We start from the raw sequence: 27,990 nt of genomic DNA, 5'->3' as shown, positions 1-27,990 counted from the left end.
AAAACATTAAAAGCAACAGATGCTGACAATTTACTGGATTCAATTATTTGTATGGCTATATGTGAATGCGTGTATATATTTCTTTTTTTCTGTTAATGTTATTATATATACATATACTACACTTCCCATGTTTGTACATGTCTGTTAAATAAAGCATTGGCGAAATTAAAAAATAAAGAAAATAAATAACATTTGGGTTCAGTGACGTGGGCTTCCTGGGCCCTAGAACAACTACCACTAGATCTGCTAATCACACGTTCGTATCATTTTTTACAATACGATGACGAGTGGATTGCACAGTATAAGTGAAACATATTTTCATCCTAAATATTTGAACCTATTATATAAACTACACTTTATAATTCTACTGACGTATAGATGAACTATGACTTCGCTCCAGTCTAAAAAAAATGAAACATAATCCTGATGCATCTTTGTTCCACTGATCTATTGAACACAGTTCTATGCTTGCTCCGCCTTAACGTGACCTTACGTAGTTTGCGTAGTTTTTGCGTCCTCCGTCACGAGACTGACGCACAGACGACATAAATCTCGCAGTGATGGCAGCTCCTCCCGATACGGAGTGTTTAGAGTCTCGCATCAGTGAGTATTTGTGCTTAAATGAAGGATTTTTACTCTCACTTGGTCACAGAATATAAATAATATGACATCTGCATCCTATGTGCTAAGTGTCATTGTAGTTGTAGTGTGGTCAGCATCGTTTCCGTGACATGCAAGGTGCTAGCTAACCTAGCTCCATTGCTACCTGGACATGCCAGCTGTCAACACAACACAAACTGGCGGACTTTAAGCTTCGTGCCTTCATCTATTAACACCGTGTCACACAGAAGGACGTCGCCGAGTCCCGGTTGCAATATTGCGCAGGACTTTTTACCATTATTTAAGAGATTGATATGGAAGAAAGTTCTGGATTTGACCGATCACCGTCGAGACCACATCGGCAAAGCTAGCTAATGTTGACGCGTAATTAGAACACCTGGACTGTACGAACTTGGGTGATTTCAAAAGTTTTTTTTTTTTTAAACGAAAACCAATATCCTCGCTAAATTTACAAAAAAAAGACAAAACTAGCCGTCTTACAAAAAAAACCCGTGCATCTCATCATATCATCACATAAAAACAGGATTGCGTTTGATAGAGAAGCGTAACACGAATAAAAAAAGTCATATTTTGTAACAATCGGTTACGTTGAAGTGGGACAAATTGGCCCAAAACTAGCAACGCTTTGATGATAAACACATTGCAAGTTTACATCAAGAATAACAATTCATCACTTGAACTGTATTTCCCTTGTGTCGAAATCACAACAAAATTGACACTTTTGTAAACTTTAGGGTAAATAGAATTCCCACCAACACCTCTGCTAAATCAGACGTGACAAATTTAAAAGAAAACGATTAAAATTAGACTCCTATGATCCCAGAGTGGAGAGCAGTTATTACTGTAACATGTTTTTTCTTTGATCATTTTAGGCCATTGAGTGGATCTGCTTATTACTGTTTTGATGTGGTCAAATATGCCAACACTAAATTTCAGACGAAAGTCATGGCTGAAGTGCATAAGGGGGTTCATCTTTTTTGCCATTAGAATTGACCAAATGTACAAAATGCATGCACAACAAATCAAGCAAACCAGCTAAAATTGAGGGTATTGACTATTTCATGATCCAAACATACATGTTACTATTTCTGAGAATGTGTGTTTGTCCGTTAACATCGGACAAAACAGAGACAACACCGTACATCCGGTTTTGAAGCGAAGCAAAAATTGCAAATGTACGTCTCTAGGATGTTACCACGCTTATTTTTTTAATTTGTGCCCCAGTTTAAAAAAAAGATTGATGATTCTAACTGGGAGTCGCATTTTTAAGGTCAGAAAGTGCAACTTAGGGCTCATTTGTTCGGTACGAGTGACACTTTTAGACAAAAATAACTTTGTTTATTTAAAGCACCATGAAGATTCCAAGTGGAAATGATTTGTTGCCCAAGGAGGTGGGACCGGCAAAGCCCTTCTGCTTGTAACAGTATATTGTGATTAAAAACTTAAGCTTGATGATCTAGCAACAACAAAAAAATGTATGCATGATGTAGCAACAACAAAAAATGTATGCATCTATTTTATTGTGCATACTTTACTGATGCTAACAAAGGCAATGAATGGCAATTCCGTAGCTGCATTAAATGGTTGAACAAAAGTTATTTGAATCCTGTTGATCGATGTAAACTTACACAGGGTTCATCAGACATTACCTGGAGGAGAGTGTCTAGCAGTCTAAATATTATAACCATTTTATTCACTGGCTCAGTCTTGTTTCATTTATATTTCAGACAGAGCAACCAACCCACTGAATAGGGAGACAGACTGGGGCAGCATTAATGCCTTTTGTGAACAGCTCAACAATGATTTGGAGGGGTAAGGAAGTTGACAAGACATCACTTGCACCCATTTTGTCGCAGTCTAAAAAGAGCAATTGAACTAAAAAGCCATGATTTCAATTGTCAAAAGCTACTTCTTTCAGCACATGCAGGCCAGCCTGATAACGTGGCGCAATTGTTCACTCTTTGTTTTGTGTCGTATTTATTGCAGACCTCAGCTGGCCACCAGGCTGCTGGCCCACAAAATCCAATCTCCACAGGAGTGGGAGGCCATGCAGGCGCTTGTGGTAAACTCAAATTTCAAAATCTTTCTTTGAATTAGCATGTACTTCATTGATGCTGCCTTTTTTACGGCAGCCTGTCAAACGAGGCTTCATCAAAGCCCTAATAGAACTTATTTGAATATAAAGTGTGTGTCAGGCAGCGGGAATTTCTTTTAACTGCAAAAAATATATAAAAAGGTATCAGGTTTTACATGTCACACCCATACCATGGCACCGCATTTTTCCATTTCAATTTGATCCAGTTTATCTGGCGTACATCTTGTTGTAGCTTGTTACGCTTGTTTGACTGGCTAAGTTTCATTTCGGCACTACAATGCTGTGCCGCCATCTTATGGGATCTTGTTGACAATGCGATGTAGAACCAAGTTTAGTACAGTGGTACCTCTACTTACAAAATAATTGTTTCCAGAACTTGTTTTGTAACTTGGATTTTTTGTAAATAGAGCAGAATTTTATATTTGAATTCTCTACTTTGTGTAAGGAGGAAGCTAATGTTAGGCAGCAGACAGAGAACATGAACAGATGCCCATATAAGAATGATCCTGTTTCATTGGCATTGACGACAATAGATTTCCAATTTGTCTTTGGGTGGGCTTCCCATGCAAAAATGGACGTCTATCGCTGTCAATGGCAGTCAATGAGTTAATATTTCAAAATAAAATCCTTTTCATAAACCCGATCTTTTTTTTATCTTGTTATCCGATTCTTTGGAAATGGCGTGATTGAATTGGGGACATTCCTGATAAATGCACAGGTTTTTCTAGTACTACTAAATATTTAGTTTTATGATTTGACTGAATGAATATTCTGTGCTTTGGAAGTAGAACCTCAGTAAAAAAAAATTGTGTACACTTTGCTCTATGTGCGGACGCTTCTTCACCAGGTTCTGGAGTCGTGTATGAAGAACTGTGGGAAGCAGTTTCACAACGAAGTGGGCAAGTTTCGCTTTCTTAACGAGCTTATCAAAGTGGTTTCGCCAAAGGTAAGCTGTCTTTTAGAGAGGCTGCATATGCAAATTATTTATGGTTCTAAGCAGTTCATGAGATGTGTAAATCTTATGTTCTCACCCAGTACCTGGGGTCACGCTCACCAGAGCCAGTTAAGAAGAAGGTCTTGGAATTAATCTACAGCTGGACGTTAGGGTTGCCTGATGAGGCCAAAATTTTAGACGCTTATCAGATGTTAAAGAAGCAAGGTATGTACGACATAATAGTGAGGTAAAACCTTGTATTTTTTTTCATCTGCTGTTCTTGTATAATCATTTTTTGTAGGTATTATCAAACAAGACCCAGAACTGCCCCCTGATAAGCTACCTCACGTTGCTCCACCTAGGCCTAAAAATGCAATTTTCGAAGATGAAGAAAAGTCTAAAGTAAGAACCTTAATCCAATCATATAGACATAATAGCAGTGGCGGTCCATGCATTTTCTCGTAGCGCCTTCAACCAATCAATCCAACCCTCAAAAACTATTTTATGGCTATAAAACCTCTATTGCAGCTACAGCTGCGACACATAAAAATAATCAATAAATCAATGCACAAAAATGGGGTAAAATCCACTTCCTAGCAGCATTTAATGATTAAAAACAAATACTGGAGCTTTTCAGACATTACAACTGGGCCAGGGGGGTGATTTTCCCGGGAAAAGACAGCAATGAACGTCAATGGCGTACCGGCAAACATTGCCCGAAAATGGGGTAAAATCCAGCCGAAAACAGCATTTATTGATTAAATACAAACCAGGGGGGAAAGCAATGAAAGGAAGCTAACAGACAATTTGGAATTATTTAATAAGTATTGATGGACAAAATACGCCACTGCATAATAGATGGACTTTTCCCACCCGACAACGTCGTTCACCCACTTCATCGTTTGCTTTCTTTTAATGTACCTCTTGGCTTTTGACAGATGTTGTCTCGCCTACTGAACAGTTCGCATCCTGATGATTTGAAGGCTGCCAACAAACTCATCAAGGAAATGGTCCAAGAGGTAAAACACAGGATCAGTAGTGTGAATTTTTCTCTTATTTATTTTTTAAAAGAACTTTCAGTGGTGATGGCGACATCCAATCAGTTGGATCCTAAACGAAAGTAAATTGCACTTGCAAACGTCAAATCTAAAAACCTTTTTATAAAAAAAATGTATTCAGCATGTTGTTGCCTCTATTCTTATTTTAAATGCCTTTCAAGATGATATGTCCCTTCTTTGTTTTGGATTTGATGCCAAAAAATTACCCCAAAAATGCGACATACAGTGCTACCTCGTTCCAAGATGCTGTAAAAATATGTAAAAAGTAGGGGAGGGAGCAAACAAGCAGCAACAGATTACGGCGCTCCAATGACCTGTTAAATTCATTTTTAGGATCAGAGGCGAGCAGAAAAAGTGTCCAAGCGTGAAGGCGCCATCCAGGAAGTGAAGGAGAGCATCAGTCTACTGACTCAGCTCCTGCAGGACTACGATGCCAACACCATCAATCAGAGCAACTCCGAGCTCTTGCAGGCTAGTGCCTCGATCTTCCCGACAATTCAATGGACTCACCTTGGCTTGTCACACCCTAGTCTTTCCTATTCTCTCTTTCGCTTGTCGCAATTTTGATCAGAAACCTGTTGCATTGACAGGACCTTTACCAGCGCTGTGAAAAAATGAGACCCACCCTGTTCAGATTGGCCAGCGATACGGAGGATAACGATGAGGCTCTGGGTGAGCTTTATTTTTCGACGCTATCCAATAAACACATTAAAAATAAATTAGGATTGGGAAGAGTTGGACACCTCTGTGTTGTCACAAAGATTCGATTTAACCGCAATTCATGTTCAGGCAATAATGAGCGTTTTATCTTGGCTTTTCACAGCGGAGATACTGCAGGCCAATGACAGCCTCACCCACGTCATCAATTTGTACAAACAGCAGGTGAAAGGCGAGACTGTGAACAGCAACAACACAAACACACAAAAAGAGACAGGTGGGTGAACCATTGCGAGGCAAGAACATGATTTTTTTTTCCCCGCTCACGGTCATTTCATGCCCCCCATCTGCCACGATTATTATTTGTTAGGTGATAGGCAATAAAAATCATTTATCGTTTTAAATTGTCTGCCTAATTAATCGAATAATAAATTGAGTCTGTAGAATTAAGATTTGTCCAAGTTCTCTTCATGAGCCACTTAACAGGAAAGATTCAGTATTTTTTTTTATTTCATTCATTATTTTTGGGATTAAAAATGGGGTAAAGAATTAAACCTTTCTTTTTTTTAACTTATGTTTTCTTTTTTCCTATTAAAAAGTAAAAACAGTAACTATTTTATTTTTTAAACTAAAACTTAGAAAAGAAATTACCATTTATTCTAAATTTTTAATTTGTTATTTATTTTTATGATTATATCATATTTTTTTTTTATAAGAGGAAAATAATCAATTCTCTTTTTCGATTTAAGGAATGGTTTTTTAACAAGTAAATTTCATTTTTATTTTTCTATGTAGTCAAGAAATGTTTTAAATTATTAAAATATAATTCTAAATGGACCAAAATTAAAAGTTACAAAAATAAAACTAATTGCAGTAAATTGTGGAAAATAGAATGAACACATTCAAAAAAGGGTGTGTATTATGCACTGGGATTTTTTATATTTAATTTGTAATGAATAAGGTGTTTTTGGTTGTTTTTTTTTTTTTTTTAATATCAGTTTCCCTATTTTACTAACTATCACAACACATACCCCGTCCCTGCAAGGGTTAACAATGAATTTTTGGACCTAGGATTTGGGACGGCACTGCTGGATTTGTCTGGGTTGGACACGTCACCCCAGTCGCCCACTTCCTTTCCAGAACCTCCCACTCCAACAGACAGTTTTAACGCAATCTCGCAGGATACCGGAATCTCTCTACTCGACGATGAGCTAATGTCACTCGGTAATTTCATAACTGTTTTCAGGCTTTCAAAACTAGTACAACATTTCTGCTGTATTTCCCAACACAGGTTTAAATGAAGTAACGTACACCTCCAACGCTCCCTCCCAGCCTGAAGATTCCACAGCCTGGGACTCTTTCCAGGTTCGAGGCGGCCAATCACGGAGTAAATTAGTCATGAATTTGTACGATTTTGATACGTTTTTTTCTCTCAAGTCGTCCGACAGCATCGATGCGGACAACCCGGCAGCCCCCAGTCTCCTCCTGAGTCCGGACCCTCCCTCTCAATCGCATCCAGTCTCGCCGGCGGCTGCTCCCAAAGGCTCGGTCTTGGATGAGCTGGACTTGTTGGGCAAGACGCTCTTGCAGCAGTCCCTGCCTCCCGAGGGCATGCAAGTCAAATGGTACATCATCTTTTTTTTTTTTGCTTCTAAGATAGGGGGGTTAAACTCATTTTAAAATCAGAAGTGCTAACTAAAGATCTTAAAAGGCGATTGCTAGCAAAAAGGCTTTTAACATTTTTCAAAGCAAAAACAATAAGCAAGGGTGCCTTGATTTTGACACCTGTTTTAAGACCTTAAAACAGTATTTCTTCAATTGCAGTCAAAATTGAAATTGGCATCAACATTGAGTTTTCTATTTTTTAGCTGCTGTTGCATTTCGTAAAGATACATTTGCATACGAATGTAAGCCGACCGACACTTTTTCAGTCTTATTTCAATGCAAAAAAACACCGTCTTACATTCAGGCCAATAAGGTAAATTCTGAGCATATCTCAAGCAAAATTCTCATACCTTGTGAAAGTCTCGTCACAGTTGATCTTCACTCATTGACGTCAATAGACGTTCAATGCGTTTGAAGTGGCCGGGCAGCTGGAAATTGTTCATTCAAATGTTTCCACTTCAAATGGATTGCATATCAACAATCGATAAACTTGTCGAACAAGTTTTAAGTGAGCTTTTAAGAGCCACGACTACATTAATCCGTCATTTTGCGTGTAGGGACAAACAGCAGGTGAAACCCACCCTGAGGGATCTACAGAGCAAATCTGGCTCTAACGTCACCCCCAGCCCGATCCCAGTCTTCAACTCGGACCGCAGCATACGACCCCTCACCTCGGGGGCCACCATCCAAAACAAAGAGACTACAGACATGTCTCTGGTGGATGTTTTTGTACCTCTAGAATCCATTAAACCCAGTAAGTAGACACGCATGGGCCTCTTTTTCCTTCTCTTCCACCGTCATGACATGAATTCACCTTCCAGGTAGTCTGCTACCCGTGACCGTCTTCGACGGCCACAGTTTGCGGGTCTTGATCCACTTTGCCCGCGATTCGCCGCCATCTCGCCCCGACGTGCAGGTGGTGATCATCTCCATGTTGTCGTCTGCCCCCGTGCCAGTCACGAACATAAACTTGCACATTTCTGCTCAGAAGGTCAGTGCGGAACCCCCTGACGCCGGCTGGGAAATGTCACCATATTTTTTATGTATTTTTGACCATATTTTTGATGTCACCATATTTTTGACGGCTTCTCTTCCAGTCGTTAGCTGTGAAATTGCAGCCGCCATCCGGAACCGATCTCCCGGCGTTCAATCCCATCCTTCCCACCGCTGCCGTCACTCAGATTATGTTACTAGCGAACCCGAACAAGGTAGGCCATGTCAGCCATGCGATATCGTCGTTGGTCTCATTCAGGGGGCTCTTATGTTTGCCATTTTTATTTACAATTTTATAATCAGAAAACGTGGCAAAACATTATTTTATAACTGTTTGCTTTTCTCACACACACCCATGCATACCAGATTTTCCAGACTATAAAGCGCACTTTTTTCATAGTTTGACTTTGACTGCAAATTATACTCAATGCAATTTGTCTTTTTTGTTGTTTTTTCACCAGTTACCCCCATGGCTTGTTGTGCTGTTTTTTAGCCTATATATTTCCCTATTAATTTGATATATAATGCTGTATACCTTGTACTCCAGTGCAAAGTATATATATTTTTCCCTTTCACTATGCATTCATTGGATAATGCAATTTATAGTCTGGAAAAATGTGGTATTATTTTTTTCAGTGAAAAATATTGGGGAAAAAAGAGTAAACTTTTGCATTTTTGATTTTTATAAATTCTAGACTGTCGTTAGAAAAAATATTTTGAAATAAAAATAGTAAGATACATATATATATATATATATATATATATATACACACACACACACACACACACACACACACACACACACACACACACACACACACACACACACATATATATACACCAACATACATATACATACATATATACACATATACACACACACACACATACACATATATACGTATATATACATATATACATATACATGTGATTTGTTTAGTTTTGTACTGAAAACACGAACACTATCGGATTAGATCCGGTTAATATGACCGAATCCAATCCTGTTCAATACTCCAAAGCTAGCCGTATCGGGCGCCGATATCAAATATCGCGTCGGGACATGACTAAGTAGGGCCATAGTCTGGCGAGCCAGGCGCAGAGTTAACACCTCCTCTGCATTGTGTTGGTGACTCTAGGAGCGAGTACAGCTGCAGTACAACTTGCGCTTCACGTTGGGCGAGCAGGAGCACAGCGAGAGCGGCAGTCTTGAAAACTGGCCGGCTCCGGAAACATGGACAAATCTATAGCGCTGTTAAAAGCAACTGGATAGACTCTTGCCAGCTGGCCCAACGCCGCTCTTTACATTTAACACTCCGTACCTGCTCTGATATTATTTTACCCCCCTCCCTTTCCTCTTGACTCTTCCTGCTCTGTTTGTGCGCTTTGCTTTTTGCCGACTGCTTCCAAACACCGCCTGTCCTTTGAATTTATTTGGGGGGGGTCAAGTCAGCTACAAATGAACTGACATCCACTACTGCATGTGCAAAAGTGCTTCTGTTCGTCTGTAGATTTTGACTTCCATCTTTGCATGCTCCGCCATCATAAAACGTCAATACACAAAGGACGATAAGCGATATCTCTTCTTGTCAAACCAAAACTGCTGAATCATCATTTTAGTCTCGCGTTGAACGGGACTTTCCTTTTTTTGTGTCATGAAAAAACAAAAGTACTGTGACATTGTTGTGTATTTTCTGCCATATGTGCCTCTTTCTCATTTCTGTTTAACTTTTAGCACATCTTAATGGATCTGATCTCTAATACATTGTTTCATTGAACAGGTGTAGCTGTTTTTTTTAATTTTATTTATTTATTTTTGATTTTTTTTAAACATCTTTCACTACCACTGGCGATTTTAGACATCCAATCGTTTGGCTCTTAAAACTAAATTCTAACTCCAATGAGATTGTCACTTGTCGGCATCCAAACTGTTTAATTTTGGGGGATGGCAGCGAATGAATGTCTTTCACTGATACCCGGCCCACTAAAAAAAATATTGAAAATCTCGCTCTCAATGCAATAAAGGTTTTAGTAGGATATTTTATTCGTGGCAGACCATCGCTCTTGATATTTCACCATTATTGCATGAAAGGGTTCGCCGACCAAACTGCAAGCCAATGTTTGGCGTCTTCAATGTCCTTGAGCTCCCTTCATCGTAGCACGTCTGCTTTGTAAATACCAATGTACATTTGAACTGTGCAAAAGCGTAATCAGCTCTAAAAGTTGCTGAACGAGGAGTAATAAAGGTTTTGGTGGACGAGGGGATAATTTAGAGACGGGTGGCGTAATTGTGTGTTGTTGGAACACTTTTTCAGCATGCAAACTACAAAAAAAAGACATTTACTCATCCTTATTCTTAGAATTTATATTGATATATGTTCCCTAAGTACATATGTACAATACAACTTTAGTATAGCGTTGCGCTTGTGTATGTGTGCGTGTTAGAGACACAGTATGCTCCTGCTCTTAAAATACTTTTATTTTACTTTTTTAATCTGCTGATCACCAGCAAAGGAAGGCAGATTGAATCATATACTTGCAGCATATATTTGAAGTGTCCAAGATCAATGTATCACTTCATGAGCACCTGTCACAGCTCGTTCTTTAGGCGAGCCTGTTGCCTCCACAAATTCAAAAGAATTCAGTGGTGAAAAACTTGGTTGCAATCCAAACGTTTGTTACTGATTTTTTTAGGGGGGATTTTGATGCTAAAAAAATTGTGTGTTCAAATTTGATGCTGACAAAAAAATGAATGAGAAATTCAAACTAGTGGCACAGTTGTACAATGTATAAAATGCCAAATATAAGATTTGGAAAATATGAAAGTATCACAGGCATTTTAATGTAATTTTATTTGTGACAATAATGTACACTGTATGACAAGATGTATAATCAAATATGTTTTGTACTAGTTTGCTATTACAGTAATCCCTCGAATATTAGCTATTAGCAAGAGTGGCTTCTGCTTACGAGTTTCAACTTGGATTTTCACATTTTTATGAACAAAAAACTTTTTTTTTTCATGTTAACTAACCAATAGCAGAAAAAATCGCCAAGGCGTGAATTCGTGACAAGTGAAGTTGCGATAATCGAGGGAAGACTGTAATACTACAATTAATTCAAAAGAGGCTTGAAAGGACTGAAAACAACTGATCATTTTTCACCCTCCAAGATGTAATGTATTAGACATCTATTGCTGTCGATGGCAGCGAACGCAGGCTCAGATCCTCAGAAGTAACCCGTGGGATCACTCCTGTCGCACATCTGCACGTGCACGTGTGAAGTAATTCCTGGGTAGACGCTCTGCATGTTCATCATAACGCCCAGACGTTGGCCCTTGCTCACCGTTCCGGCAACCTTGTCTGGCTTCACGTAGAAGAATTTGAAACAAAGACCTGCACGGGAGGTATGGAGATGGTCACACACACACACATACACTTACACCAAAGGATCAGTTCTGATCAGAGGTGGTTTAAGCTAAGATAATTTAAAAAAAAAAAAATTAACTAATGTACAATCTGAATTCAGTGCTCAGAATTGTAGCATATTTTTAGATGTCTTTTGCTCTTGATACTCTTGGCATTAAATTGTGTTTTGAATGATTGGATTGTGCCTAAAACCTGAATTTCTGGCCTGTGATGAAAAATCGTTAACAGTAAGAAAAAAATCATTATAATTTAGACTGGTTGAAGTGATACTTTCCTGACAATGCCCCTTTCAACCAAATAGAATGCACCCGGGCGGTCGCCCATGTTGCCCAAAGGAAAAACCGGCCCCCCGCTGGGTAATTTTGCAATACGAGACCGAGACCCGGTTGTGGCGCTGACCTTCCCCTTCCATGTTGATCCCGTTGTTAATGGCTGCCTTGTTAGGGTCAGTGTAGACGATGACTCGCCCGTTGAGAGTGACGTCAAATGGAGCGTAGACCACCGAGCCGTCGTCGCAGTTGATGTCCAGACCTTGGTGGCTCCTGCTCCCCCTTGGAAGACAATACACAAAAAGGTCAACAATTGGTCAAGTCGAGTGATGTGAGGCCTACCTTGAGGCTCCGTATTGACCTTGACCCCAGTTGTCGGACCCTCTCCGGGTGTTGAAGGTGTTCCCCTGGCATATCTGCCCAAAGGTCACACCCTCACATCCACAAACAAACGCTACACAGGGTCAAACGCTAAGTTAGCATGAAACGGGAAAGATTTTGTCAATCTTGATGAGGTTTCTCACCCAGCAGAGCGACAGGTAGAACCCAGTTTTTCATCTTCTCGACTGCAACGACTCCACGTAGACTCCGTTGGCGCTTTTATACTCGGCACGACGACGACCGCACGGCCGTTTACATCATTGCCGAAATTCCAGGCTGGCTGTTTAAGTCAATATAGTCTAAGCCAAAACATACTTCAAAGTCTCAGGTGTTGGATCGTTTTCATTTTTTTGCAGATTGGCTCACTTGCCGAGTGTCAAAGTTCTTCTTGTGCAAGGTTGGAAAGTCTTATCAATGTCCCACACAAAAAGGTTGCCACTTTTACGCAACTAAAATGTTGTTATTGGAAGAAATAACCTGCTGTTGCTGCACAATGTGTCAACAAAATCTGTTTTTTAGCCACCTGATGGTGTGGTGGGTCACTCGCCTGACTTTGGCGCAGGTTCGATTCCCGCTGATGGTGGTATGATTGTGAGCGCGAATGGTTGTTTGTCTTTGTGTGCCCTACAGCTGACTGGTCACCAGTCTAGGGTATAGTCCAATCAAAATGACATAACAGAACCACCGATTAATCCCGCCAATCTAAAACTACTTCCGTGACTTATCAATTTTGATACAGACAGCTTGACAGAAAAAAACGTTATTCGGGTAAAAAAAACACAAATAAATTTCAATGCTACTAATGTTGCACAACATAGGGAAATCGTGTATCTTTTTTTTTTTTAGATTAGTAGATAGAAAGTAATATTTTATCGCCCGATTCCAAATTTTATTGAGATTTTGTTTTTCATTTACAAAAAGATAATTAAGATAGATGTTTAGCAAGTGGTGACGCTAATGTTAACCTGATGTTAATTATATTTTGTCCATGAATACTTGTTAAATAATTTCAAATTGTCAGCTTCCTTTCATTACTTTTCGCCTGGTTGCGCTGCTTCCAGATGTGTTTTCATATTTAAGCATTTAACCAATCACATTTCAGCCATTATTTGTTGCCAAGGTCAGAACTCAACCTGGAGCTCCTGCAGCATAAAATATGCTTCGATAAACTGTTGCTTTAACCAATCAGATTTCGAGTTGACGACACTAAGGCTTTCTCGCCGGCGTAGGAAATACGTCATCGCTTTCACAAACTTTGATTGGTTGAGCTACCGCATGACCGCGGGCAGAGTTCAAATGAGAATCTTCAAAATGGCGGATGAGCCAGACGCCAGTACGTACGGCAGTGGACTGCAGAGCAGCTCAAAAGTGACGATTTACCGAAGAAATACCTGATAAACTTCTTACAGGACAATGCAGCGCATTCGGTACGTTGTCATTTGGGGATTTCGAAGCCCCAATTCTCATTTTAAGAGTGCTTTTTGACGGGAGCATGCCTCGTTGGCGTGATGTAGCCCCTCGTGTGTGCAGACAGCAAAATGTTTGCAAACAAATTGGCTACATTGCGTTACCTATAGATCTTAATGTTTAAAAAGAAATCATTCCATTGTGTTTTTCAGTTCCTCAACGAGCACAGATTGCTGGGAAACATCAAGAATGTGGCTAAAAAGGAGCCGCTTGTCGACGCCATCACGCAAAGTGAGTCAACTTTTAAATACTAGTTTCTATTTTCTCTGTCCATTTAATGATTAAATATCAGCGTTCAGTATTCAAGGCTTTGCTCAATTAGCTTTTATTATGATACATTTAAGTTTTGAATGAAAACACTAACTGGTTTGGTGATGATTTTTAATAGCAAGAAACCCGTGTGGTTAATTCAGACCCACACAAGTGCCATCAGTGGAGGTGTAAAGAATAAACAATACACTTGTAGAATGAATATACCTTTACCCTGGGCTTGGACCTCTTTATTTTTAGTTTTAAATGGGGTTTTGACAAAGCCTAAGTGAGACATTCATTCAACAATAGCCCAAGGGTCCTTTTTGACTATTAAACATATGGTAAAATAACTTTTTCCTTGGTGTAAGGCAGGGGTAGGGAACCTATGGCTCGGGAGCCACATGTGGCTCTTTTGATGGGTGCATCTGGCTCTTTGCTAACCTGTGAGTTAAAATATGGAAATCGCTGTTGACAGAACTGAGATATTACATTCAGAACTGCTTTAATCTTCTTTTTTTTGCTTTAATCTTCATTTTTTTGCAGTAGACTCTTCTGGAATGCACCCTCTCATTGATTAGCAACAGCATAAGAATCTTTAAAAAAATATTCAGTTTTTTCCACTTTAAAAGTGGTGAAATTACCCCCAAAAAATTGAAAAGGCACTCGTTTACATGTATGTATTTTGACTTTTAAATTCGTAGTATGGCTCACAAGGAATAACATTTGAAAATATGAATTGTTTGTGGCTCTCTCTGTCAAAAAGGTTCCCGACCCCTGGTGTAAGGAGAGAAAAACTGAAGCACTGATAACTTTTTGGGGTATTTCTTTTAAAAAAATTGATGGATTTGAAATGATTGACTGAAAAACATCCATGATGAAATAGCATGGGAAATGAATGTGGGTACTTTGTGCATCAAAATGGTTAAATAAGCAAATGCATAATCATGCTGTGGTGTTTTGTAGAGGTTTAAAGATGGTGGAAGAGGTGAAAGCTGAAAAAAATCGAGAAGACAAAGCAGGACCCAAGTGTTTCAGGTCATGTGTACTAAATCTACTCTTTTGTATCTTGCTTCTCTTCAGGGTCCACCCAAGTTGACCAAATCAACACGATGAACGGCAGGCTGTGACACCAACATCCCCTCACTGGTGCTTGTTATAGGGCAGGCAGGGGTCTCCAACTCTGGTCCTTGAGGGCCCCTGTCCAGTATGTTTTCCATATTTCCCACCACATCTGAATCAAATGATCAACTCCTCAGCAAGCTGTCCAGGAGGCTTGATCACTATCATTTGATTTTGGTGTGTTGGAAGACATGGAAAATAAACTGGATAAGGGGCCCTTGAGGGCTGGAGATCCCTGTTATAGACTCTTATTTTTGAGTCTCTTTGCTGCTGGTGGTCAAAAAAGCAAAGTCAGCAGAAGGGTATGTCTAATATTTCAATTTTTATTCCTCCTGTGGGTTTAATATTGCTTGCCTTTTGCAGTGGGATGAAGGCCTTCTGACTGAGCAAAGGAGAGATGGCACAAGCCTTTCTGGTAAGTATCTTTTTGATAGAAAATACCTACTTTGTAGTGATTTTTTTTTGTCATATTTTTGACTTAGTCTTTTTTTTTCCTTCCAGGATTCTGGATGAGGAGATTTCTGTCCCTTAACTGATAGAAGACTGCTCCATGGCCTACACAAACTTTTCTTGAAAGCCTCAATTTATGGAAAAATAAAAGTTCTTGAAATGCATATGTATACTTCATTTACCTAGCAAAAGAATGCAAGTAAAATGACAATTTAAAGTTTTTATTGAAAGGAATACATTTGCACACTTAGGAGTTAATATCACATTAAAGTATTGATTGATGTAACTATTCTTCTCTCCACCTGCAGACAGAATAAAAAAAGAATTAACACTTAGAATATATTTCAACAGAATACTTAGGAAAAATGATTTAGAAAATAAATACCAAAAATTAAAGGAAAAAAAAAGACCATTAAGGGTCTTGGGTCTTTTTTCCTCCAAGTGTTTTAAAAAAATCAATTGCCTCTCAAACCTACTTTAGAAATGTAATTTTTAAAAAAATTAAATTTGATTCTTACCTTAAGGATTTGGCCTCACTTTACCACCATGAGCCAGAGAACTCTGGACTTTACCTATGAGGGAGGAAAGTAAATTGCAACCTCACATACTTGGAAATTCGACAATAAACAAATAAACCTCTCAAAAAACTGCCGGCATCGTCTTCAAGTGGATCACCTGGTCCTCCAGAGTGGACATGGGCCTGATGTGTGCAACAAAAAAAGCAAAAGTTATATACAGAGACTGGAGATTCAACAGATAGGTTTACGTGGGATTTTTTGGAAGTAGTTTTACCTTTATCTGGTCATGCGAGAAGTGCTGCATGTTGACGCTACACAGGGAAAACTAGCAACAACAAAAAGCAAAAGTTATCACAGATAGGCATGTTTTACCTTCATCTGGCCCAGTTTCTCCAGTAAGCTCAAGAGGGTGAGTGTTCTGGACATGTTGATACTAAACAGGGAAAACTTGATTTAACCAAGCTATTTGGGAGTTACCAAACAATTATTACAAGAAATTTAATAAACGATCAAGATAAAGAATGAAAATAAGTTCGTGAGCACTCCGTGCTATTTACCCTTTTCGAGACAAGGCGTTTAAATATACAGACTGGCGTTAATAGCTAGGAGAATGTTGGCTTAACAATTACAATTTGGAAACGGGTGTTTAGCACTCAGTGAAAACTCATTACATAAAAAAAACACCAGAAACCAAGTCGAGCCTCTGGATGTCATTCTTGAGTGCCCAGCAAACTGCCCGTTGATGTCTCGGCGTTGTTTGATATAATTAAAATTATTGCTACGCGACTCAATAATGGAGAGAAAACGGACAACATAATTTTTAAGTAAAATGTGGAGCGTTAGCTAATGCTAAGCTAGCTAGTCACATGCAGCACACAGGCAATGGGGAAAGGAAGCCCAAACTTAAATTGTCGACGGCGTGTTCGACCTGACATCAAACTAAACGATTTGTTGGCGTTTTTTGGCACATTTGACTCCTAAAAAATCTCCCGGTAGCATGATAAAAATACACTTAAGCTAGTTAACTGCTCTACGCCTTACCTCATGTGTGCTCGTCGTCCGTCCAAAAGGCGAATGGAAAGGAAAGGACGAACTATGTACTGCGCATGTGCTTAATTAACACGGCTGCGTCAGCAATCGGAGTAACCACGCCTATATTGTCCCGCCATGTTGAATGTGGAAAAGATGGCGGCTTGCTTACCGTGCTCTGCGAGATGGTTTGTTCTCCCAACTCAATGTCGATCTATGTAAGATGACGTAGAAGAGTAGTGACCTCTGTGCTCTTGATGCTATAAAACAAAATGACACAACAGAACCCCCGATGTAAAACTACTTCTGTGACTCAGCAAATATGATACAGACACAGCTTGACAGAACAAAGAACTTTAATCAGGTCAAAAAAAAATCCACCAAATAAATTTCAATGCTCCCAATGTTGCACAACATAGGGAAATCGTGTAGCTTATTTTTTTAGATTAATGGATATAAAGTAAAAAAGAAAATCTTAACTTGCTTAATAAGACAATAGAAATAATGTTAAAACTTTTGAGTATTTTCGACGGCATCCAAGATACATTCGTGTTTCAATGCATCAATTTTTGGGAGAGTGACGTTTCTAACCAACAAAATATCAACAATTCAATCCTTATTAAAGGAAAAACACTTGTACATGTGAAGTCAAAACTATACTCACTGCTCCCTTAAATACATACTTATTTGTTGCAATACTATAATAACGCTAACTCCAGTTATATAATTCAAAACATAAATACCATGAACCAATTCCAGTAATATTTTATCTGCCAGCACAAATAGGGCGGGAGAAAGCTAATTGAGATAGAAGTTTATCATTTTATTTACGTTACTTTTGTCCCACATTGATTTTATTTTTAACCTTTTATAGGGTGGCTATTTTTGGTAATTAAAAACAAACACAAATTAACCCATCCAGGGGTTTTGAAATATCAACAATGATTAATTTTAATATTCTACAAATTAAAACTAATAAAATAAAACAATTAATTCAAATTTAATGAAGAGAAATGTACTCTTAAACCCTTATATAAAAAAAAAATTAAAAATGGTGTGCCATTGGCAACTATAAACATCTGATTTGATAATAACAAAAAATGGCATTACTCGCCCTTTCCGGTCAAATTGCGTTGGGCGTCTATCGCCCTGAATTATTTTAAAATCGGGGGAAATTGGAAAAATGTGTAAATGTCAAAACTGTTGAAAAAAAGAAAAAAAAGCTTTTATTTGTAGGCCATAGCACTACATTAAGCAACGAACACAATAAAATCTCGATATACCAAAAATCCTAGAGTAATTAAAGGGGATCAGAAGATTAATTTTGCCAAAATGAAGCTGCTCATTTCTTTTCAAATTGTTTCCTTGGTAACAAGACACAAACAAACCAACAAACATACGGTGCTGCCACAGCAATCCTGTTGTAGCAAATAGCGGAGATTTTCAGTGGAGAAAAAAAAGAAATCAGTGACTAAACATATGCCGAAGCACAAATATTGTCAGTGATCGTTGGAAAGTATGCCGATTTTCCTTCAAGAAAATATCCGACGTCACCAATCGAGGCAAAACCTGCCCTTTCATACTTAAAGAAAATCTTGAGTGAGAAGAAACTATACCACGGAAGAAAGGTCAATTCTCCAAGGGTACTTAACAGAAATAAAAACACTAAGAAATCTGTACGTTGAGGTGTTCTCGTAATTCTTACGCAATGCTCATTTTCTTTTACTTTTGACGATGAAAACATTCATCCCTTATTCTGGAATAAGGAATAATCCTGTTTTTCTCTTTGTAAGTGGTCGGACTGGCTCAGAAAGGTGCTCTAGTCTACACCGGGAGGGGGTGGTTGGGGTTGCGGAGGTTGCACAAACTGGAAGGGGAGCATGGGCTGTGGTGGGATGAACTGCTGGACCATCATGGGTTGGGGGCACGCATAACCGGGTGGGACTAGCCCCACTTCGCCTCCCATTGGCAAGCCGGCGCCCAGGGGAAGACTGTATTGGCTGGCACCCATGACGTCGCCGTGACTGTTAGTCTTCTGGTACGGGCTGGGGGTGGGGGTGGTGCCGGGAGCGGAGAGGTAGTCGTGTCCCACGTCCCTGTCGCTCCGATCCCTGTAAGACGAGGAAGAGGATGAGAGGCGGTCTCCGTCCCGGCCGGCCGCGCCTCGTCCCTCGCGAGAATCGTGCGTGTCGCGAGAATCCTCGCGGCCGTAGCTGTCCGATCGGCCGTCTTTGCCGCCGCCGGGGCCGGGGCGCATTCGACGCTCGCACTCGTCCTGGTACATCAGGTTGGGATTGTTGGAAGAAGAGCCGCCGCGGAAACGGGAACGGCCACCTAAGAGGAGGAAGAAACGTTGCTCTTATTATATTATCATTGTTATTTTATATATATTTTTTAGCCCTATCAGGAACTGTGGGCATTAGAGTGGACAGCTATTCAAAAATTGATGGTTTTATATTTATATGTATATAAATAAATAAATATATATATATCTTAAATATATATATAAATATATACATATATATACAAAAATATACATATATATATGTACAATTTCAAAAATATACTTTTGAGAGACCTTTAACCCCTTATAGAATAAGTGACTATTTCTTATAATTTTTTAAAAATGTAGATATTAGCAATTGTTGAATTGTTATTGCGGCCCGGTGACGAATGGCTGAGCGCATCAGTCTCACTGTTCTGAGATCGAGAGTTCCATCCCAGTTTCGGACCTCACTGTGTAGAGTTTGCATGTGGGTTTTCTCCGGGTATCTCAGTTTCCTCCCACATTCCAAAAACATGCATAGCAGGGTAATTAGCTCATCTCATCTCATTTTCTGAACCGCTTTATCCTCGATAGGGTCGCGGGGGGGTGCTGTAGCCTATCCCAGCTGACTTTGGGCTAGAGGCGGGGGACACCTGAATTGTTGGCCAGCCAATCGCAGGGCACAAGGAGACAAAACAACCATTCACGCTCACACTCAGGGGCTAGGGGCAATTTTAGAATGTCCAATCAGCCTACCATGCATTTCTTGGGAATGTGGGAAGAAACCGGAGTACCTGGAGTAAACCCACGCAGGCCCGGGGAGAACATGCAAACTCCACACAGGTGGACCGACCTGGATTTGGACCCAGGTCCCCCACTGAGAGGCCGACGTGTTAACCACTCATCCGCCGGGCCCAGCTAAAATTTGACCTTGACTTTTAAAATGTAAAATCCTTATTTAAAGCCCTTACCTCCTCCGCCGCCACCTCCTCCTCCTCCTCCTGCCCGTCCAGTGTCAACCAGCTGCAGCAGTTTGGGACTGATTTCCTGTCGGGCTTCCTCCAGAACCCGGATCAAATCTCGGGCCTGGCGGAGGTTACCCGGGGTAAAGAAAGTGTACGCGGTTCCTTTGTTGTTACTGCGGGCCGTGCGTCCGATCCGATGGATGTAGTCCTCCGAGGAATTGGGGTAGTCATAGTTGATGACAAACTTTACATCCTCCACATCTTACGGAAGTTCGGAACAGCCGCAGGTCGGTTAATTGGGGTCAGCGTGATGGGAAAGGTTGGGGAAGGGCAGAACAAAAATAGTAGTTAGAGTAAAATAAATGTTGGAAAAAGGTTATTAGCTTTCAAAAAAATGACTCTTTGGGTATCCACTTACCTGTCAATTTTGAACGGCATATAATTGGCGTATGAAAAAAAGAAAAAGCGCAAGTGATGACTATGAAAACAAAAACGCAGAATTTAGCAGTTTGTTTAATTACACTCCTGTTAAGGCCATGTCATTTGGATCAAAATGCCTTTGATTTAAAATTATTTATAGTGGCATCAATTGAGACGTAGATAATATTTACAATTTAGAAGGGGAGTAGTCATTTGCAATCTGTTTCTGATTACAGATCACAAAGAGCGGTGATTGGCTGATGAAAGTATCGAGGGGTGCTGGTACTCATCACGTATCAAATGTAGTCAAGATCTTAAAGGTTAATACTTCACAATAGGATGTAGGACAAATGAAGTCCCACCCCTACTACTCACTAGACTCGAACAGTGCCACACAAACAACCAAGAGATTGCGGACAACCACACATGGTTTCTTTCTAACTTGGGAAAGATCCTTGCGAGGGGTGTTTTGCCAGATTTTGACCACAATCAAGGAGAAACTGAATATGGGTCAGTCGAGTAGATTTTGAGACACCAAGACGTCGTTTTTCAATTTTCAGGGAACGTCCCAAATTCCACGTTCGCGGCGCACGATATCTGCGAGACCAAGGAACACTATCGCGGGCCAGGCACTTATGTCCCTTGTTTCTGAAATGGCCATGTCGAGTTTGAGTTTCTAAAACGCATAATTGAAACGCTTCATAATGTTCCTGTTGGCCTTGACATCTTAAAAAAACAAGGCCCTGAAAGTGGGCCCTGTCCGTAGAGTCCTGGACGTGATGGTGACTTGTTGACAAGCGGGCCTTGTCAGCAATGGTCAGGTCCAAAGGATATACAGAAGAATTATTTTAGAGGCGTACAGTGACAGGGCTAAAAAAAAACAACCCGAAAGAAAACAACACGGACGTACAAAAACGCTAAGCGGGTCGGAGGAGAGAATGAAAGACGAGACGAAGGCGAGAGGTGTGGTTAATGTGTGCGAGAAGAATAAGGAAGGGTGACGAACAATTACAGAGAGGTGACTCCTCCAGGCCAGGACTCCTGCCAGCCAGGACCAGACATGACGTCCGCAGAGGGAGAGGCCGGCCGGCCGCCACAGCCAGTGGTGATGTGTGTGTCGGTGGTGGGCGGCCTGGGGGGGTGTCAGGAGCTGCTACGTCGGCGGGCGGACGGGCGCGCGGCCTGCGGCACAGCCGTCCACGGGCGACTTTGGCTGGCATCCACCCTCAGCTCTCGGTGGACGAGTCGCTCTTGGCGTGACGCACCACAGTGTCACCAATTGAGAGCTGATTGATCTGTTAGAGACACGCTCGGTTGACGCCTGCGGCTCCTCCAATCAGTGTGGTGCGCCACTCGGGCGACGGCGTGGCTGAGGGGGAGCCCGCCCTGACAGCCCAGCAGCCCCCCATGCTCGCCCCTCCTTCCGTGCTCCCTCCCCAGTCAGCCAGGCAGACGGCGCACTGGCGAGGCGGGGGGAGAGAGCATTGTGTGCTTGGAGTTGGCTGTGCGGGGCTGATTAAATCAGGCCGTCTCTCTCCCAACAGTCGGCTTTCGATTAGTCATGCCTAGGTCCGGCTGCAGGCTCCCGAGGGCCCGTGTACTTCTAGTTGGCGGAAGAGAGACTTGGAAACAAACAAAGAAAATGAAAAGAAAACAAATGAACATAGAATTAGGTTCAAGCTTGATCTGCACGACCAGCCTCACCACTTACATCTCATCGTTAAAGGTCTTCGCTTGACTAATATAAAAAAAATGATTTGCTTCACAGATTCACATTGATCTGTGAAGCAAAGCATCATGTTTTTTGTCCAAGAAGAGAGCTCTACATGCTAGCACCTTACTCTTAGCCACCCAGACAAATCAAACGGCTTTGTGTAGCGGGAGGGACTTTTGAGCGCTGAGGACATACCCAAACCACGGGAAGCCACATCGGTAGCGATGAGAATTGGAGCTTTGCCACTTCGGAACTCTAAAAATACAAAGACAAGAGGATTCAGGGTTTCTAATTAAATTGCTGGAACTCAACGGCTTCGGCAGTGATTCTTTTCTGAATTTTACGGCAAGGAATATGCTTGGCTCGATAGGCCATCATGGCAAACATTAGATAAAATATGGATGAATGAGTGTTCGAACGTTCGTTCGCCATTCCCAGTGGAAATGGATTCAATGTGTAGTGCTCTCAAAAGAGAGATATTCCCAGCAAAGCATCCCAGTTTAACTATAACTTTATTTGTTCATAAAAAATGGGATTTTATAATACAAAATATATCATTCTAATTGAGATCTACCGTTAACATACGAGCAATGTTCCCTCTAATTTTTTGTTTGTCTGGGCAGAAAGACAACCTCCCTGAGCACACTGAGTACCGGTGTGAGCAACATCATTGCTCGCTATGGGCACACACCAGTATCACACCTGCCATAAGCAGGTGCATGTCTACTACACATAAATGATTTAGTAATAATAAAATGTAATGATTAATATCTATGAATGGGCGGCCCGGCGGATGAGTGGTTCGCGCGTCGGCCTCACAGCTAAAATGAAAAAAAATTGGGATTTTATTTTGTGCGCTCCATATGATTTGCTGTGCGCAGAGAAGACGAGAGTAGTATGCAATTGCGCACGCGCGCAGTTTAGAGGGAACATTGCATACGAGCATTTTGGGCCAAACTTGTAGACCAAATTTTAATCCCTGGATGGCAGAAGTTTATGGGGTTAAGTTATAATTTGCCAAATAGTTACTTGCCTTATAAAGAGTTACAAAGTATAACATCTAGAAGTTGCTTCTAAATATTTGACAGAAACAGTTCTTAAAAATCAAATGCAACTTTTTATGTGTATGAATTTGATTACAGTTATACTTGATTCATTGCACTGTATAGAAAAGGTTGTGTGCAGTAAAACTAGTGGATAATTTTTTAATACTCTCTCTTCATCTTTTATTTTCATCAAGTGACTCTGCGGGTAGAACTTAAATGAGGGTTCACTGTATTGTTACCGTTAGTGAGTTTGCTGTACCTGACAACACCCAGTCTCTCTCTGGCTGGCTCTTGTCACCGTGAATACACATCGCGGGCCACCTAAAAATAAATGGATTCAAGTAAAGCTCGGTGATATCAACGATCACCATTCAAAACTTTCTTGGCTAACCCGTCTCGTCTCATCCTTCGTGTTAGGTCATCACATCGCTTCTTGGTCTCAACAAAGATGATGGTCTTGTTTTCTTTTTCAGCCATGATCTCCTCCATCAGCTGCATTAACCTGAAGTAGAAATAAATTTAAAAAAAAAATCAACATGTAAACAGGTATTTTGTGTGCGGTGGCTTACTTGTTGTCCTTTTCACCATCCATGCACACGTCAACTATTTGAAGGATGTTGTGGTTTGCACTGAGCTCAAGTGCACCAACGTTGATCTGCACGTAGTCTTTAAGGAAGTCTTCAGCCAGCTGACGCACCTCTTTTGGCCAGGTGGCACTCCACATCAGCGTTTGTCTATCCGGCTGAACATGCGCACAGATAAATATTTTCCATTAATCAGTATACGCGGTTGACCCATTTGTAGCGTATATTAGTGGCATTACCCTGATCTGGTCCACAATTTTGCGAATCTGGGGTTCAAATCCCATGTCCAACATGCGGTCAGCTTCATCTAGGACTAGATAGGTGCAACGCCGCAGGTTGGTCTTCCCTGCCTCGAGAAAGTCAATCAGCCGACCAGGAGTGGCAATGCAGATTTCAACCCCTAGGAAAGGGGAAATGGCAAAATGTAACCGTAAAGCTACCAAAACCAGCACGGTGCAGCGAATCTAGAAATGTTTGTTTCTGCAAACATTAAAATAGAGTTTGTGCTAGAGCTGGGCGATATGACAAAAAAATTTATTACGCTTAAAAAAATAGCAGTCGATATCGATAATCATCACGGAAATATCACACTTTTTGTTTCAAATTTGAAACTTCAAACTTCTGTGAATAAGTAAAAAAAATACTTTATAAGAAAAGAGAATATGAAATTTAATGACTATAAAAAGTATTTTTGTTGTTCTATGAAAAGTAAAGAATAAAGCCTGCAGAAATTTCAACAGGCATCTTTATTTTTATAAATTTACCTTCAAACTAAAAGTTTCGGGGCAATATGAAATAAATAAAATAATCAACTGAAGACATCACCATTGGCAAGCATTTTCAACTTCACAAGAAGAAACAGTGTAAATATACCTCACATGGCCATTTACAAAAAAAATAAAATAAAAAAAATTGGATGAACTTAACACATTTTAACCCAATATAAGGTTTAAAATAGATGGGAAACACCTTCATATCAAGTAAGAAAAATATTACAGGCTGGTTAAGGACATTTAAAACAAGGCTGCTCTTTGCGCACAGGTATTTACAAGGCATTAAAAAAGAAAACACCAGGGAAAATTCACTCAGATATTTTAGTGGGTCGACTCGGTGTTGTCCTGCATCTCATAATTGCTTATTTTGGTTGCATTATTGTCCTTTTGCATTCATGCTCCGTGTTAGCCTCTATTGCTTACATGCTAAAAACATGTTTCCCCATCATCCTCTTCACCTGAACATTCATCTCACAACAGCATTCTCTGTGGTGGTCGGGTGGGGTAATTGCAGTTGAAAACTATCACATTTTTATCGAAAGCTTTTAATATTGTTCATGACAAAATTTATTTCACGATAATTATTGTTATCGTTTTATCGCCCAGCTCTAGTATATGCCTTAGTTTTTAATTAATCTTTTTGAGGTTTTATTTTATTTTTGGGGTCTATGGACTGTACCTCTCTCCAGATCTCGGATCTGGGGTCCTTTGGGAGCACCACCGTACACACAAGTAGTTTTGAGACGGGATGATTTCCCATAGTCAGCCGCCACCTGCTGGACCTGTTGTGCCAGTTCTCTTGTAGGGGCTAGAACCAAGCACTGCAGAGTACAACAAGAATGCAATTAAGAGCCACAAAATAAACAGATTCAAATACATGTTGTCTACTTCTTGACATACAATGGGTCCATCTCCACGCTCCAGGTACGGTTGATGGTTGATGTGGACAATGCCTGGCAGCAGGTACTGAGAATAGGTAAAAGGGAAGGAATGTTTTCTGTTAGTTTGAAGTTCAGCAACAATTTGAATCATTCTTATCATCATCCACACACAAACAAATTTTAGCCACTGAGTTAGGATCATTATTTTTTTCGATAGCTTCCTTACCCTTATTTACGGTGGCCAAAAGCATCCAAACAAAAATGCATCTGTTGCATATTTGTTTGCAAAAATATCAATACTCAGTTATTGATTTTGTTTTTACACTCACACTGGTTTGATACCCATGGCTAAATTTGATCTTGCACATTACTTGATAGTAATGGTAATGAAGGATATTTTTGCATTTTTCTCATCAACTTGACAGCAATAAACATCTATTCCATTTAAACTGGGACGGCAACCATGAAATGGCTGTTCATTCGGTACCAGGCCTCCCATTTAAAATGTATTAGGTGTCTTCTACTGACAAACTTATTTGAATTCACAAAAAAGGATGATGGGATGGCACGGTTGGTCGTCTATCAGCGTCAATGGCATTATTTTTAGGAGTTCAAAAACAACATTTTCTTTATTTATGTAGCATTGAAAAGGGTATATCTTTATTTCAATATCAAGTTGAAAATGTAAAGTATTGTGACAGTATTATAACTATATTCAACTTTGCAGAAAAGATAATGCAGTGTAGTTGTATATATCAAAGCAAAGCCACCTTTCTTAGTGTATATTGTGAACTATTACCACAATCCATGATTAAAAAGGAAAAAAAAGTGTCTCACCGATAGAGTCTTCCCTGAGCCGGTCTGCGCAATTCCCACCATGTTTTTCCCACTGAGGGCTAATGGGAATCCTTGAGCCTGAATGGCTGTTGGCTCCTTGAAATTTTGCTGCGTCAAGACATCCAACACATATTCTAAATGGAAAAGACGGTAATGACATGTTAGTAGAGAAGACACCCAATATTTGCGTTGATTTCTTTATGGTCATGCAAGTTAACAGGAGTACAAATATGATTAACTTGGTTAATAAATATTTTTTCAGGTATCTACATTTGAGTAGATATTTTTCGGATTAATTACAATTGACTCAATCACTTGCGTTGACAGCGAGACACCAAATCACATTGCCGTTTTCATCCTTCTGTTGTGAATTTCGATGGCTTTGTAACTAGTCGTTATTCAATCCATTTGAAGTGAATGAACGTTCATTCAAATGACATTTTGGCTTTCTTTGAACAAACACGACGGTTCACATTTCGGTATATTACTCAAGTATATGTGCTTCTACATATCTCTCTATAAATATATGATGTTTGCCATGATTAGATCAGTTTTACAGATGCTTACGGGGAAACTTTGCTTGGTGGAAGGCGGTGACAGGCTTTGGGCAGCCTGAACCTCGAATAGTAATTTCCTTCTTCTTTCTGAACTCCTCAACGTCTAACTATGAAGGGGGAAAAACAGTCGAGTCGAAAATGGTACAATACGATCAGTACAAAATTGCAGCATCATGACTAAAATAATTTCAAATACATACCTGACTCATGCGCTCTACCTCCGGATGCTCATTGTAAAAGTTCTTCTCAAATTTAGGGAGTTCATCTACATCCCATCGTTTCTTTCGTAAACGCTCGCCAGGACTGCCATATTTTTTAATCGACGATGAACTGCTTCTGCTCGACCCAAAACGAGGGCTTCTGTAACATAATAAAAAACTCACCATCTTATTCATTCGTATGAACCATTATGGCATAGAAAGTTGCGCTTTCCGTTGTAAGATTAATTGTAAAGCATGTGGTGCACACACAGCGAACGGGTGCTAGCTTAAATGCTAACATGGATTTTAGTTTTTCTTACCCCCTGTCACGACCACGGTCTCTGTCTCTATCCCGGTCTCTATCCCTGTCCCTATCCCTGTCCCGATCTCGATCTCTATCTCGGTCTCCGTAAGAACCTCTCATTTTTTAACACTCTCGCTCCCTTTGAGGACTAATGGCGTTGTTTCGGATTTTTCCTGTGTTCGTTAGCTTATCTCGTGTTAACGTTTCCGAACTGGATTCCGCCACGCTAAATGCTCAACGCTTAACACCTTGTAACGTCCTTAGCAATTGCCGGGAACGTAAAACAAAGAAAAAATGTAATTATCGTATTTAGGGCGGTGTAATAGACGTTCAAATTGGTCTTTCATCGAGAGTAGGAGCAGTTAAAATGTTAGCTTAGCTGTAAAGCTGGCAACGGAAGCCACATCGATTGGTTAGTTGCTTGGTAGCCCCGCCCCAGAGTAAGATTGACAGTACGTATGTTATCCCCCACATAACACAGTAGAGACCACATATATAAGCCCAGATGTC

At 40.3% G+C, this 27,990-nt stretch overlaps 3 protein-coding genes and 1 long non-coding RNA gene across 6 annotated transcripts; 2 read left to right on the top strand and 2 right to left on the bottom strand.

Moving 5' to 3' along the window:
* The first annotated feature begins 461 nt into the window (after nucleotides 1-461).
* gga1 (golgi-associated, gamma adaptin ear containing, ARF binding protein 1) lies at nucleotides 462-10,064 on the top strand. Its single transcript, XM_077619996.1, has 17 exons — nucleotides 462-603; nucleotides 2,349-2,433; nucleotides 2,608-2,683; nucleotides 3,564-3,662; nucleotides 3,752-3,875; nucleotides 3,952-4,052; nucleotides 4,589-4,669; nucleotides 5,042-5,179; nucleotides 5,299-5,380; nucleotides 5,532-5,642; nucleotides 6,437-6,589; nucleotides 6,657-6,730; nucleotides 6,803-6,990; nucleotides 7,588-7,784; nucleotides 7,852-8,021; nucleotides 8,128-8,238; nucleotides 9,160-10,064. The coding sequence occupies exons 1-17, from the start codon at nucleotides 561-563 to the stop codon at nucleotides 9,268-9,270; spliced, it is 1,944 nt and encodes a 647-aa protein (XP_077476122.1). The 5' UTR covers nucleotides 462-560; the 3' UTR covers nucleotides 9,271-10,064.
* Nucleotides 10,065-10,855: 791 nt separating this feature from the next.
* LOC144089120 (leukocyte cell-derived chemotaxin-2-like) lies at nucleotides 10,856-12,404 on the bottom strand. The gene is made up of 4 exons (XM_077619997.1): nucleotides 12,242-12,404; nucleotides 12,060-12,171; nucleotides 11,848-11,999; nucleotides 10,856-11,415 (listed from the first exon to the last, which is right to left on the bottom strand). Exons 1-4 carry the CDS (start codon nucleotides 12,273-12,275, stop codon nucleotides 11,249-11,251), a joined length of 465 nt encoding a protein of 154 aa, XP_077476123.1. The 5' UTR covers nucleotides 12,276-12,404; the 3' UTR covers nucleotides 10,856-11,248.
* An 869-nt stretch (nucleotides 12,405-13,273) lies between these two features.
* LOC144089121 (uncharacterized) lies at nucleotides 13,274-15,550 on the top strand. Of its 3 annotated transcripts, XR_013305020.1 has the most exons (5): nucleotides 13,275-13,525; nucleotides 13,718-13,796; nucleotides 14,898-15,238; nucleotides 15,300-15,351; nucleotides 15,438-15,550. It is a non-coding gene; the product is annotated as an uncharacterized LOC144089121 (long non-coding RNA). The 3 variants fall into 3 exon arrangements; XR_013305019.1 differs by having other exon boundaries at nucleotides 13,274-13,525; nucleotides 14,898-15,351; XR_013305018.1 differs by lacking the exons at nucleotides 14,898-15,238; nucleotides 15,300-15,351; nucleotides 15,438-15,550 and adding an exon at nucleotides 14,783-14,806 and having other exon boundaries at nucleotides 13,305-13,525.
* A 41-nt stretch (nucleotides 15,551-15,591) lies between these two features.
* On the bottom strand, nucleotides 15,592-27,922 carry LOC144089118 (putative ATP-dependent RNA helicase DDX17). Its single transcript, XM_077619995.1, has 17 exons — nucleotides 27,497-27,922; nucleotides 27,177-27,336; nucleotides 26,987-27,083; nucleotides 26,420-26,553; nucleotides 25,602-25,667; nucleotides 25,381-25,522; nucleotides 24,168-24,328; nucleotides 23,914-24,086; nucleotides 23,736-23,846; nucleotides 23,604-23,665; nucleotides 22,494-22,553; nucleotides 20,171-20,425; nucleotides 17,106-19,267; nucleotides 16,179-16,229; nucleotides 16,023-16,086; nucleotides 15,905-15,958; nucleotides 15,592-15,688 (listed from the first exon to the last, which is right to left on the bottom strand). The coding sequence occupies exons 1-13, from the start codon at nucleotides 27,598-27,600 to the stop codon at nucleotides 18,753-18,755; spliced, it is 2,040 nt and encodes a 679-aa protein (XP_077476121.1). The 5' UTR covers nucleotides 27,601-27,922; the 3' UTR covers nucleotides 15,592-15,688; nucleotides 15,905-15,958; nucleotides 16,023-16,086; nucleotides 16,179-16,229; nucleotides 17,106-18,752.
* Nucleotides 27,923-27,990: the final 68 nt, after the last annotated feature.

This window comes from Stigmatopora argus, chromosome 14 (assembly GCF_051989625.1).
Source record: "Stigmatopora argus isolate UIUO_Sarg chromosome 14, RoL_Sarg_1.0, whole genome shotgun sequence".
In the NCBI taxonomy this organism is placed as follows: Eukaryota; Metazoa; Chordata; class Actinopteri; order Syngnathiformes; family Syngnathidae; genus Stigmatopora; species Stigmatopora argus.
Note: the sequence above shows the minus strand (reverse complement) of the source record. Positions and strands in the feature narration are given on the sequence as shown.

Coding starts and splice junctions, on each gene's coding strand:
- gga1 (XM_077619996.1), top strand. CDS start 561: ATGGCAGCTCCTCCCGATACGGAGTGTTTAGAGTCTCGCATCA. Junction 604..2,348: donor GTGTTTAGAGTCTCGCATCA/GTGAGTATTTGT, acceptor TTTATATTTCAG/ACAGAGCAACCAACCCACTG. Junction 8,022..8,127: donor TGCACATTTCTGCTCAGAAG/GTCAGTGCGGAA, acceptor CTTCTCTTCCAG/TCGTTAGCTGTGAAATTGCA.
- LOC144089118 (XM_077619995.1), bottom strand. CDS start 27,600: ATGAGAGGTTCTTACGGAGACCGAGATAGAGATCGAGATCGGGACAGG. Junction 27,337..27,496: donor GACCGTGGTCGTGACAGGGG/GTAAGAAAAACT, acceptor ATTATGTTACAG/AAGCCCTCGTTTTGGGTCGA. Junction 22,554..23,603: donor GAGAGACTGGGTGTTGTCAG/GTACAGCAAACT, acceptor TTGTATTTTTAG/AGTTCCGAAGTGGCAAAGCT.
- LOC144089120 (XM_077619997.1), bottom strand. CDS start 12,275: ATGAAAAACTGGGTTCTACCTGTCGCTCTGCTGG. Junction 12,000..12,059: donor GGTCAATACGGAGCCTCAAG/GTAGGCCTCACA, acceptor TTGTCTTCCAAG/GGGGAGCAGGAGCCACCAAG. Junction 11,416..11,847: donor GATCAACATGGAAGGGGAAG/GTCAGCGCCACA, acceptor CCTCCCGTGCAG/GTCTTTGTTTCAAATTCTTC.